Source organism: Manacus candei, unplaced genomic scaffold, assembly GCF_025592945.1.
Source record: "Manacus candei isolate 608988 ecotype Guabito, Panama unplaced genomic scaffold, ASM2559294v1 h1tg000018l, whole genome shotgun sequence".
NCBI lineage: Eukaryota > Metazoa > Chordata > Aves > Passeriformes > Pipridae > Manacus > Manacus candei.
Genome location: NW_026138066.1, coordinates 8,257,101 through 8,270,837, shown reverse-complemented (window position 1 = coordinate 8,270,837; position 13,737 = coordinate 8,257,101). Strand labels below are relative to the sequence as shown.

Below are 13,737 nucleotides of genomic sequence, written 5' to 3'. Positions count from 1 at the left end.
TGTTTCTTGGATAAACCCCTGCCAGTCAGGCTCCCTCTGCAGACTCCTGGCAACACCACTGCCTCCCAGCAGTCTCCCAGCAACACTCCCTCCGCACAGATGGGCTCCCAATCCCTCCTCATAGGCTAGCCACACGCTGTGGGCTCCTTGGAGCCAGCTTTAGTTGATAAAACACAGAGCTCAGCCCTGCAGAGCCACCGAGATGGCTCCTAATATGGAAGAGAAGCAGGAAGGTTGGCAAGAACTTACATTCAAGGTCAAGAGTCACATCATTTCCATTAAAAAGAAATGCTCCTAAGCTCTGGACAAGGATGGCAACAGCAAAAACACATGGGGAAAACCACTGCCCTGTTTTATTCCCTATTTCCAGCTTCCCCATCCAACCAGCAGTGCTTGAGAAAGTTGCTTGCTGGAGACGGGCAGCCCAAATCTTACGGCTTGGAACGACATCGGACAATCTGGTGCTAAAACGATGACTTGCATTTCTGCACACTGCACCAGCTCTAAGTTTTATTTCCTGCCTGACCTCTTCTCATCTACGTTTGTGTTTACAGAGTAAGGCACTCAAAGTTCCTTTTACACACTATCAGTGTGCCTTACAGGGTTTGTACTCTTTTGCTTCTCCAAGATGCTGAAGTTGAGGCATTCCCAGGATGGAATCAAAGATATCTTCACAAAGTCATGACCAATAGAGCCAAGCCACTGCAGTGGAGCAGAGGCACACACCGGGAACTGTGCACACTTGAGCTGGCACTATCAGTTCTTCCAACTGTTGGCACTGAATTCATTCAGTACTTACCAGGGAAAAAAATAATCTCTACAAGCCAAACACCAACTACAAGTAAAACTGAAAGCATTAACAGATTAAATCCGCCCCTGAGCGCCGAAGGCTCTCACCATAAGGCTCTTTATTAGGAAGTTAAGTCTTAACAAGTGGCTTAAGGGGTGGATAAAGCTTTTCCTGGGATAATCTGCCAGCATGTTGCCCAGTGCCAGTTCCAGGCCATGGGAAGAAGAAAGCAAAAATACAGAAGATGCTAAAAATCTTGGTTTGGCAAATGGATGACCAGTAGCTAAAAGCTCCTCTCCTAACTTTGCCCTCTGAAGCTCCCTGCCATCTTCAAAAAGTCAAATAAAAGTGATTTTCTACTCTGGTAGTTTCCTGGAAACAAAACCACATTGGGATTACACTTAAAATGCATGTGCTCACCCTAATTCTGTGTACCATCAACCTTCCAGAGTTTGCCTCCATCATGTTTATTTGAACCATTTGCCAATTAACACAAAGTTATTAACACTTTTATAAAAGACTGTCTTTGGACAACACCGCCACGGTAACAACATCATGATTTCAAATACTTTCCTTTTTTTTTTCTTTGCAGACACCAATTCACAAGGGGAAAGATGGAAACCTAGTAATGGAAGGTCAGAAGCCATGTTTTGTTTATAATTCTCTCCTTTTCAAGTCTACTGCTGATTTGCCTTATACTTAAGAAACAGCAATGCAATCAATGTCTGCTTTTCCCCAAAGCACTGTGCTGCTCTCCTGGCCCTGCACCCTTGTGCACTTACTGCAAGAGATCCGTTCTGCGTGCTGGCCGTGTTCGTGCTCTGCTCTCCGTGCGGCTGCGTGCTTCCGTAGAGTGTCAGATTGTGCTCGCTGGTCTGGCCTGCATAGTCCTGAGTGTGTGGCACCCCGTACTCTGTGGGAATCCCATTCTGTGGGGGTGGCGGAAATGGGATTGTGGTGAATGGCTGCACCATTGCATCAGGAGTTGCTGCTGGCTCCTGGTTACCCTGAAGAAAGGTAAAGGAGAAAACAGATTTATACTACAGAAGATAGATTGAAACGTCAGCCCGAGAAACAACACACGTGTACATGTGAACATCCCACCCACCATCACCATAATATTGCACAGTCTTCTATTACCTGTTCTATCAAAAAGAGCATGCCTTACTCCTCTGAGCCATGACACTGTTTTCTTAATCTTTTCAGAGCAACGTTTTTGCTAATGGCTGGTGCATGGAGAAAAAATTATGGGGTATGCAATTTGCAAATGACTGTGACCTCACACAAAGCTTTACACACAGTAAACCATTATTTTGGAAGGGGGAAGAGACACTGAAACATTGGAACAGAGAAGGAAACACAGAAAGAAGATCAGGCTTCTTTAATATCCCTGAAAGTACCGTAACTGGGTCCATCTCCTCCAGCCTGACACTCATTGCTCTGCTCACAAGCAAGCACATCATGTGGTTCAGAGCATGACTCTCTGTTATGTTACAGTAATAAAAAGTTTACTTTTTCAAACCCATCTGTGCAGATGCCCCCTTCTTTGCTCTGGCAGCACTGAGTACACAGCACAGGTGCTCAGGTATCAATTGCTGGAATATCCAATTTCCTGCTTGCTGGCCACACAGAAGACATCAAGGACCTGTAGGGAACTGAGCTGAGATTGCAAGCCTGGAGCACACTCACTCTTTCCCATTCCTGAGCATCCCTGCTATCACACAAGACATTAATCACCCACTCCTCCCTTAGCTTTGGGTATCCCACAGAGACCTCTGTGCTAGGATAGTGGGCTTTTTAGAAGCTTTTAGCACTGTCTTAGATGTTGCTGACACCAACCAGATGACTCAGAAACAGAGACCTGACCATGCAAAAGAAATCAAAAAAAAAAAGTAAAAAAATGTTACACCATCATGTCAAAAAACCCACAATAAGCAAACAAAAAAGCATGCAGCTCTGCAGCCTCTGCAGGGATCTCACCAAAGGGGGAACAGGGAGCTGCATTCAGCCACCTGGGGTGAAGGAGAACAGCCTTGACATTGAAGCCCAACCCTGGGAAGCCCAGGCTGCTGCACTGCTCCTACTGCTTCATCGCCGCAGCAGAAAAAAAATCCACAGAAAAGATTTATGATAGGAGGGCTGTTTGATTTATGTGCATGTCAACAGACTAATCCTGATTTTAAATTTTGGCTGCTGTTCCAGCCCTGGGTCCTCCCCCATAAAGTCCGGAGGTGCTCGAGCCTATTCTAACACCAGCATGCTTAAATCAATGGAGTAAAAGTGAAACAGACCTTATCCCAGGGGTAGGAAAGGCAGAGTGGGAATTACCAGGCAGCCTTTCAGCAAAGAGCGCGCAGGACCTGACAGACCTCCAGTGAAGCTGGACAAACCTCTAATTCCTTTTATCAGCCTACCTGCAGCTTTCCCTTCCGGGCGAAGGAAACAATGATAAACGCAGCACACCTCCAGCCAGCACCGGGTCATTCAGACACTGGCTGAATCCCAAATTTGCTCTGACATTAGTCTATCTGGTCTGCCTCCCCTGGGGGCCACGTGGCCACACGCTCCTGCAGCTGGGGAGAAGGAGAGGGAAGGGCATTCAATACCACTTAGCAGAGCCAAGCTAAAGCCTTGGCCTGCACCGGGAACGGACCGTTTCATTAACTCAAGTCCAGCCACTGCAAAGCCCTGCTGCCTGCAGAAACACAAAACTCTGCAGCCTTATCTGAGAAAGAAAAATCCAGGCACGCACGCCAGCCACGGCCAGTGCTCAGTTCCTTGCACGCACTCCCCCAAGCCGTTGCAGCCCTGCGTCGTGTGCTCGCGGGTCTGCAGGGGTTTTTTTCACACACCAAGCGCATTTTCTGAAAGCAGAACAGGATTTTTTAGTTTTCTCCCCCAAAAGGAGGGCAGTTCCACCAGCACTCTGCTTCTGCTCATTCCTTTGCCATTCTCAGCTTCAAAGCAAGGCACTTCTGACTCAATCTAAACTCACCAAGATCTGCAGAGCTGAGTTCTGAAACGGGAGGCAGGAGAGGCAGAACGATGGCTGTCCCACTGCAAACCAGGTATCAGCAAACCCTATCGCTCACTTGCTCACACTGTTTATCCCCTGACATGACAACTCCATTCCGTCCACACACTGTCTCCTTTCCAAATTCTTCTGCTTACAATATTTCATTGTATTTGATTGTCCGTGTGCTACGGCCCACACTGTCTGCCCCTTTCTTACATTTAAAACAGAACTAAATATGAAATTGATTTTTTATTTTAAGTTAAAAAATTGATAGGGTAACCCCAGAAAAGATGCAGGTGCAGAAACTGTTTCCAGTTTTCTCAGAACAAGCTAGATTTCCAAGCCAGTAGCATCCCAGATCAGAGGTACAAAATGCTAATTAGCTCTAAACAAAACCTATTCTGCCATCCTCTCTACAGTGCAGGGCTGCTCCCCAAAGGACACAGTCCAGCATCTTGTTTAATCTCACTCTTAGACTACTTAAAATGCCAGCCCATGAACCTTGTATAATCTTATTTTCAGTGGTTTTACCCCTCAGTTAATACTGTTCCCTCCAGTTTAAATGCATTTGAACCTTTTTAAATATTTTCTTTCCCTTCTTCTATTATCTACAAATGCTTGAAGGATGAAAAATGCTTACTCTCTCTTCTGTTGCTTGTGGCATTTTGATAATACGTATTTATTTTGAGTTTAATCACACCTCTCAAGCCAAAATATCCTGGTAACTTTATTTATTACTTCTCTCTGACCTTCCTAAGATTTTCAAAGAAAGGATTTCTGGTGCCAAATGAATGTTTTTAATACCATTGTCACTTCCCTCCCCCTCAAATCACATTAACATGCAAAAATCATATATCTTTTATTACAAATGTATCCTTCATTTAATGTCTCAGGTTATCTGGAGATTTATCACCATTATGTTTGTCCAGGTTTCATCTTCCCATGGAGCATCTGTATCTCAAATTATTTCTCTCTTTATATGATTATGGACATATTTCCCATCTGATTTTTTCTGTAATTTTAATTTCCTTTGGTGCTTCAGAATTACTTTTTTCTCTGTTTCCACTAGTGTCTGCAGAAAAGGACTCCCGATGAGATCTCTGCAGGTTTCACAGCATACTGATATCCTCCAAACCCAGAGGAGATTCTACCTCTTCTATTATTCTGCTAAATTTCAACATTTACACACTTCATATTTTCAAGAACTAACACAGGACACGCACAAAAAAAATCCCATTGATCTTCAAACATAGAATCTGAACTGGTTTCCCTCGTTCTAACCCACCATAGAGAATTCTGCAGTCAGAGGTGCTGCTTCTCATACTTCTCAGGAGGTACAAAGAGCACGAAGAAACCCCAAGTTTTCCAGCTGAAGGTACGTACTTGGGAGGAGAGACTCAACAGAAAGTATTTTGTCCACCCAATCCTGACAACATACCTCACTGTATTGCCAGTCCTGCCTGCTCTAGCCATGAAAATCTCTAACATCTACTTAAATGCAACAAGAAACCCAGAAAGGTATGTCCAAGGCAATTACCATCCCCAAACACACACAAGGACACCATCACAAGACTAGGAAAACCCGGCTGCAGCTCCCCCCAAAAGCTAGTGTCGTCTTAAACTTCTGTGAGGGCATGAAATAAATCTTAACTAATGATCAGGAGCAGACAGACACTTCTCTTGGCCACAATGCATCAGGCCAGCAGTCTTCAGGAGGGGAGTGTGATGGACATTTGGTTGCAGGAATAATTGTGGCAATTCCAGATCATCCAATTCCCTCCACAAATTTGTGCTGCCATGCACCAACCACAATAGCTGTCATCCCATGCTCAGTCTGGGAAAGGCTGGTCAGTGCAAGTGGAACTCAGTGTAATTAACACATACTGCTTAAAAAAAGGAAAACACCTCAATAGGATACATGGTAACCTCAAGTTCCAAAAAGAAGTAATTCCTGTGTTTGCTATTCATTCTGTTGCTCTACTCCCACATTCATTCACATCAGGTGGGAATTCAAAGCAGCCCTTCTCTTGCAGAATGTTGGCATCTGATTCATCAGCACTCAAGATTTCAGAGCACAAGAAGGATATGGGTATTCATCTGGGCTCCCTATTCTCAGCCCTACAAAGGTCTAGTCAGGTCCTTGCAGGTGCCAACTTTCTTCCGTAAGTCAGGGTTTTTCCTACACTGCTCATTACAAATCCGTCCCACATTTTGTTTAAAAAACAAATTAGCTAAAACAGTGACATTCCCTAATGGGGACACATTTCTTAGAGTTTATGCAGCTTTAACTTAATTAACGAACTTTGTAGCTCCAAGCTAAGCAGAGGAATGATAAGTAAATGCACGTAGTGGTAACTTGTGGAAGGGTGGGAACTGGAGATGATGTCTCAACAAGGAGCAAAGTGGTTCAGCAAATGCAACATAGGATGAATTCTTTCAGCAGACAGCAGGTGGTGATCCAAGATCACTGCACTGGAGCGCCAAGAGCAAACACCAGAAATGCACACAAAGGCCTCCTACTTCCATAAAACTGTCAAAGATCAGTGAGTTTTGTGAAGGAGTGGTTTTGTTTTGCTCATTAGAGAAACGGATGTAATTACAGGAATATGAAAGGAGCCTTATAGCAATGCAGGTCCAGATCTCTTCTGTATTGGTACACCATAATATGCATATTTAGTAAAGCATAACCACCCAAATAAAAATTATTAACCTGGTAAAGCTAAACTGGTACAATTTCTGTACAGACATGGCAAACTGCCACGAGGTAACCCATCTGAGCTATCCATAACCCTACAATGAATCATAAGCATCACAGAAAGGTGCAGAGAAATGGTACAGCATATAAACATCAAATAATCTCTTAAAAATGCCTTTGAACTCTGCTAACCCCCAAATCTCTGGTATAGATGTGAGTATAAGCCTATTAGTGGAATAGGGTTTCTAATAGTTATATATCTTCACTGAACTAATTTTATGAAACCTTGAAGCAACTGACTTGCAGCTAAGGGAGGTAATTAACCTGTTTGTGAAGACCAGAGTGTTCCAGCCTACACTGTTTGCTCTCCGCACTAACCTAATCCCTTTCGTAAACAGCAAAAATGTTTGTAGCTGGGATCTGAAGAGCCTGGCACGACCGTTCAACCTGGAGCCACTGCCCACCCTCAGCCCTGCGTGAAGGGGATCCCTGTAAGTGAGGGGGATGTAGGGACCACACCGTCTCCTTTCTACAACCCAGCTCGCAGCCTCCTGCCAGGGATGCAAATGTGACACACAGCTCTGGTACAGGAAGCAAAGCACTGCTCCCCAGCTGTACACAGGCGAGAGAGAAAGGGTTTACAATACAAGGCTCCTGCTTAGGAGCAAAAGAAATAATAATAATAAAAATAATAATCGGCTGGGGATTTTTTCCCCCTCCCCTTCTCACAGGCGAACAAAAAAGCTGCCCTAGTAGGGTCCTCTTCTCAGCCTCTTCCAACACAGTCTCCCTTCCCAGTTCTGAGCTGCAGGTTCAGAGACGATCTGGTTGGAGCTGTCACCATCCCACCTCCAGCTGTGCACTCCTGCCCTCTTCTCCCTGCCAGCCTGCCCAGTGCTGAGCCCTTTCAACACATATCCCAGGGGAAAAAAGAAAAATTACTCACTTTTTGTTGTCAGGTTAGTTTTGTTGCCACTTAAGAGTGCTGAAATGCCTTGGCAAGGAGCTAGAGGAGAATCAGAGCCAGAAAGGACAGGGGGTGGAGAAGCTGGGGAGGGAAGGGCCATGGGCACCAGCTCTTGGATGAGCTCAGGCTGCCAGGGAACTGCAGTCTCCAGCATGCATTAACCCTCTCCCCAGGCAATCCCACAATTTGCCCACTGATAACAAGCAATTTCTTCACAAATGGGAATAGATACAAACCAGCGTGAACAATGCTCCCCAGACACACCCGGAGCTCCAGCATTATCGCTGCCAGAAAAACAGAGGCTGGGGCATTTCATTACACCAAAGAGGAACCCCACCCTACACTGGTAGCTCTCACAGCACATAGAACCTAAGCTTTAATTCTTTAATTTTTAAAACTGTGCTTTTGCTCTTTAGAGCCATGAGGATACTCAAACACAAGGGAAAGTGATGTACAGGATGATGAAGTGATGGCTTTCCAACTCCCCAAACACCCCAAACCAGTGTCTTGGCCACGCCAACCCTGCAGATGCCCACAAACACCATATGAGCTCTCTATATAAAAATGCAGCAGTAACAGTTCCTCCATCATGGCCATTTCATTACAGATTAGCTTCTGAATGGGAAGAGCGGGGAAAATGCCTACAGAAAGGAAATCTGGAGGTAAAAAGCATATATACAAAGGATATAACCATCTCACATTCATCTTTGTACAAACCTGTTCCTGGATTCAGAGGGGTATGTGACCCTAACCTGACACCCACAGTCCATGCTACAAAGGCATTTCTGTAACTCCAGAGAGCAAGACTGGCATGCCTGTGTGTCTGGCGACCGAGACTGATAAAATCAACACTCTTTCTTGGTGTGGGTTGATCATAAAAGCACCTTGAAGAGGATCACGGTAATAAGAAGTTTTGTATTTCATCTGCACATCTGGAGCTTGATCTTTGTTTGATCTACAACACACCACTGGGGTAACAGAAAAGGATGTTGGATTTTCACTTTACTACCATGGGCATAAGAGCAATTCCTCCTGAATCCTCCTAAAAGCAGGGCTCTATCTGTAGGTAGTTCTGCAAATGTCTGCTGGACTTTTATGCTAGTTCTGTAAAAACAGAGAAGAGTTCATATGTATTCCTTTCTTTTCTTTTTTTTTTTTTTTTTTTGTAATTTAAATTGGATGTAATCATTTCGGAAATGCTTTTTGCATTGGGTTAAGTTAAGCCTCAATAAGCTAATCTTGCACCAAAGGGAAAAAAAAAAAATAGATGCCTGCACTCAAGCTTGCACCTAGCTAACCATTTAAAGGCATGTTTCCTTCAATTTCCTGGTGCAAGCTTGCACTAGATTATCTAATCTTGCCCTTCCCTCTCCTAGATATGTAAAGCAAAGGAAGAACAAGTTATCTTCCAATACACACTCTATCATTCCATGCCACCAAAAACTGTTCTGTAAAATAAAGCAGATGGCCTTTTTTTTTTTTAATGCATCTAAGAACTTTATAGAGAAGAAGTTCAAGCCCCCTTCTGTAAGAAAGGATAAAAGAAAATTATAGTCTTATCTTACTCTTATACACAGGAAGCACTCACTCATCCCCATGCTACCATCATGTCCACTAATGGCCAACTTTTACTCTATCGCTCTGCACAAACACAGGCTCTCAGTGCTGAATGCATACACACTTGGTAAGAAGCCCTTGGGCAACCTGCAAAGAGGCTTCCTGTTGGATACAGCCAAAGCTTTAGAGTTATGCAACATTAATAAGGCCCAGGGCCACATCTACTTACCAGCCTGAAACACAGCTTTCAGATTTTAAAAAGCACTGATTTCTGCTCCTGAAATCTACATTATTCCCCATTCAAAAAAAAAAAAAAAAAAGTTAAATGTTACTAGCATAAAGACATCCCAACAAATGCTTTCAATCAATTCACGCTCTCTGGGGTTGATTAGAGAGAATTGTGCTTCAAGAGACGACACTGGGGTCTCAACATCTGTTTCCATTCCATATTAGGAATGAAACTACCTCTGAGAATTATTGGGGAGAAGGGGGTAGGGGTGTGGAACAAAGGAAAAAGTCACCAGGATGGATATATCTTCAGCAACAAAGCCAGCAAGTAAGAAAAAAGCTCAGGCTCAATTTTTTGTTCCAGATTGGTCCTTTAGCACCTCTCCTGGCTGTATTCTCCCCACCTCTGCAGTATTCCAAGTGACTGTTTTCCACTTCACATTCATAGTCAAACATTCTTGGGGGAAAAAAGATTTCCGTAAGATGACTAGCTTTCAACAAATCAGCATGAAAATAAAGTCTCAAAATACTACACATCTAGTCCTATGTTAATCCAGCAGGCACCCAGAGCAGCAGAAGCATGTCCCACACAGGGGAGATTACTCTACCATCAGGAAAAGGCGCTTAAGTTTCTTCTGTCGGACTAGAATTCAAATGAGTCACAGCTAAGAAACAGTGTGCTGCAGATGTGTCACGTATGTTTAATCCAAACTAACTGTGATTAGCTATTCAGCAGATTAGCAAACCAATCACACTTTCAGCTGCATGATTGCAGATCCTCTCTCAGGGAAGCAGAGGCCAGTGGTGGGGAAGGAATGTGCTAACTGCTCTTTCAGGAGTGTTCCATGCTTGCATCAGGGTATATGGGCACTCATGTACATGACACTTTAAATGGCACAGAGGATTTTCCCGTGCTGGTTTTCTGCCTTACTCTCGATGCTAACCAGTGGTTCCTGGTGCTGCTCAGAAAAAGAAGGGCTACAGAATATGAAAATATAACAGGGAAGAAAATCCCACCTGGTGCCATGGTATCTCTTGACCAGGCTGTCAGGGTAGTGTCACATCTACTGTCACCTCAGCTAATTCTGCAATCAGATTGCTCACTTCAGACAGCTTTGTTTCAAGGAAGACAGTAACCCTCCAGACGACATATTTCAGAAAACCAGTACTGCTTCTCCAAGCCCAATCAGGTACCTGGTGCTGGACAGATAAGCAAGTTTTCATCCCATGTCTCTGCTCTGCAAATGGACTATCATCATGTATCTGCAAGTACACCACCAAACCCCAGTGAGTGTGAGGAGTTATTCCTGCAACGTCAAGAATTCAAACGGCTTTCCTGACTGTTTAAATCCTCATGAAGCTCATTCAGCCCCTTACAAAGATTTGTATCTACTTTAGTCACAAGAATTTCTCAAATCGACACAGCTATCTGTAATAGACTCTCCCAGATCTCTCTCTATATCCAGTGCTCTTTTAGGAAGGATTTTGAAGATCAGTTTTGGTACCAGGCTTTCCTGTCCCCCTCTTCCCTGCTGTGAGGGCTATAAGCTGAAGGCAGTACCGAGCTGTGCAGAGGTCTTGCTCTGAGCTGACTTGGCTCCTGGAGGAAAGACAAACCTTAAAGCCCTGTCTGGCAGCTTCACTTATACTGCACTTATACAGGCCCCTTCAATTCCCCAGATTTCAGTGGCTAGCAGGAAAGTCCTCCCGCCTGCCTGCGCTAATTCCAGCACCGCACAGGAAAAAAAGCAGCCCTGCCTCTGCTGCCAGCGTAGGAGGAGGAGGGAGGGAGAAAGCGCTGGGAAGGGGAGAACACATCTGGAATCAATTGGAGAGCGCCGAATGCCTCGGAAAGAACTGCAGAGCTGGCAGAAACCATAGCGAGGAGCCACGTGTTCGGACGTGACTACGAAGCAAAGGTGGGGGACGAGACACATACAGCATACTTAAACACAAAACCAGAGCTCCTCCTGGGGCTCTTGGGGTTTTTTTTGTGCAAGTAGCTAAACATCTCAGTCCTGTCATATTTTCACTGCCCCTGGCCTATCATGGATATGGTCAGAATTCCATACAGAAGACAGGAGATGAGATGAGGCAAACGGGACCCATCTGTGACTCGAGTACCAGGACTCAGTCACGCAGCAGCAATATTATATCAAGCTGCTCTCAGGGCACAGGGCGGAGGAAGTCTGTGACTGACTTGGCACATGTTTGAGAACAGAAATTTGCCGGTTTAAAAACGCAGATTTCTTCCCACAGTTACTTTCCATTCCAGCAGTGCATTCTGCTATCTCCTGCTACTCATTTGTTCCAAGAGTAGTTTTCCATTTTTCAAGGAAGCCTCCACTATGTGTCCTGGAAAGCAGAGGTTCTGGAAAGGAGCAGAGAGTCATGGAGAAGCAATTCACCAGTGCAGCAGCCTGGCACAAACAGTGACTACAGCTGTTCAGATATATTACCAACAAGTAAGATGTGGGAAGCACTGCTACTTTGGTGCGTGGCCTTGGCCAGATGAAAAATAAGACACATGCTTCCATATATGAATTTTAAAAACAAAATTAAAAAATTCAAAAGGAACACAAAAGAGTCACAGAAATGACGACAAGATTGGAAAAAGCCATATGGTTGTGCACTAAAAAACTTGAAAAGCCCAATTTATTTTGCTTATAATTTTTTAAAAAAATTAAGTGGCAACTGATTATTTTGTGAAAGTATATTAATTGTGAGGGGGGAAAAAACCACATGCTTATAATATTTAATCTAATTTAAAAAGGCATCAAGAAATAGCCAAAAGCTGAGACTGATAAATTCAGCTCTGGTAAAAGACACCATTTCATTTTGTTTGCTGATTTCTAAATGACGGTCATTAAGTCAGCTGCTGAGAAGGACTCAGTCCTTTCCATCTCTCAGTGCCTTTGTGCTGAAAACATTATGTCACTCAAAACAGAGGTACCTGAGCAAGACATAATGGCCCACACCACAGGTACAGCCAAAAGACGCTATCTAAAGCCAGATCTATAGGACAATATTCTGGAAAGCTAACAAGAGCTGGTGGAAGTCAGTGCACATAAATGAATGATTAAACTCAGCATACACATTTATATGCAAAATGACTTCACCTTATGGAGAGGAAAAAGCTATTGAAAAGCATAGGTGCAGTTTTGTGTACCACCTAATAGGACAAACTACCAACTGGCCTCAGAATCAGTGGCTCCGCTTCCCTCCCCGGCCGTTGAGAGCTCTTGTCATGCCACGGCCATTGCCAGAAAATTAATCCAAACAATAGTCATCTGTTTGGTCATAAACTGAACTGTCTCGCTTTATATCTGCTTAAGCACGATGCCCAAAGTGGTGAGGAGGCTGAACATATGGCCAGGGCAGAGAGACGAGGGGGACTATTCTTCTCACAGCAGCCCACAGTTACACTACATTAAGCGCAACTTGAAAATGCACCTGAAAGCCACTTCATACAAGAACAAGAGGCTACGTGGACATTTAGCATATGTTACTGCCACTACCTGTTTCACTTATGCTTAACTTCTAAAGCACGCCCATGTAAGCCAGCACAAAGCTGGTTTGTACACAGTGAATTTGTCAAGTATCTCAGGAAAGATTTCCCCATTGTTATAAAATCCTTTTAAAGCCTCTTTCCCCCAGGCCTTCCAGCTAATGTATGTTTACCAAATTCCTGCTGTAACCACAAACCAGTATAGACTTCTCCCCTACACAGGCCACCTGCACAGCTGAAAGGTAAAACTCGAGGTCAGCAGCACATTTGACCACCTTTCAGGTGTCTTCTCCTGGGCTGGGTGAGATTAATGCAGCTCCTGTGGCCCCCCGTTCAGCAGTACCTTTGGAAGAATGCCCCTCTCCCTTGCGACCACCACATCAATGCTTGGTCACATAAAGCGTGTGTGGGTCTCACAGTAGTGATATTCCAAATATTCACATTAAACTACTGGCAGTCCCACTTTTAAACTGTTCTATTTTACTAAAGCTTAAACTGATAAACCTCAAAAGCTAAACTGAGATAAGGGCAATCCCGTTTCAGTGGCATGCCTGTCAGCATCTGCAGCTCCCTTAATACATTACTGCAAAGGTTCCCGTGAAATTTACCCCCCTGCATAATTCCCAGCAGATCTCCACCTTCCACAGCCAAGTGCATTAAAGATACTTCTTTCTCCCTCCTCTTGCACCTACAGAAAGACAAGAGCACAGGATATGCAAAACTTAAACCCTTTCAGCCAGTCGGTTTGCCCTTCTGTACATCCCCTTTCACGCACACAGTGTCAGGCTAAACAAAGCCGCTCACTCCAGGATACAGGCCTGGAAAAAAAGCATTAGCATCTGGCAACCAAGAGCAGCACCCCAGCATAAGAGCCTGAGAGCAAATACAAGTCTCTGGCACGAAGAGGAAACACCGAGATGTACGCCTGACTGCTCCTGTCAATCTTGCAGTGGGGGAATGCCCGATTATTTTTTTT

The 13,737-nt window shown here is 44.3% G+C and overlaps 1 protein-coding gene across 21 annotated transcripts in view; it reads right to left on the bottom strand.

Moving 5' to 3' along the window:
• Positions 1–13,737, bottom strand: part of RBFOX2 (RNA binding fox-1 homolog 2) — a 173,427-nt gene that overhangs the window by 60,280 nt on the left and 99,410 nt on the right. For all 21 annotated transcript variants that reach the window (XR_007904084.1, XR_007904085.1, XR_007904080.1 and 18 more), the window contains one exon: positions 1,573–1,797. Coding sequence is in view for 12 of the 21 variants with exons in the window: in XM_051784610.1 (XP_051640570.1) it covers positions 1,573–1,797 (225 nt within the window). In the remaining 9 variants the exon portion in view is untranslated. The remainder of the gene's footprint in view (positions 1–1,572; positions 1,798–13,737) is intronic.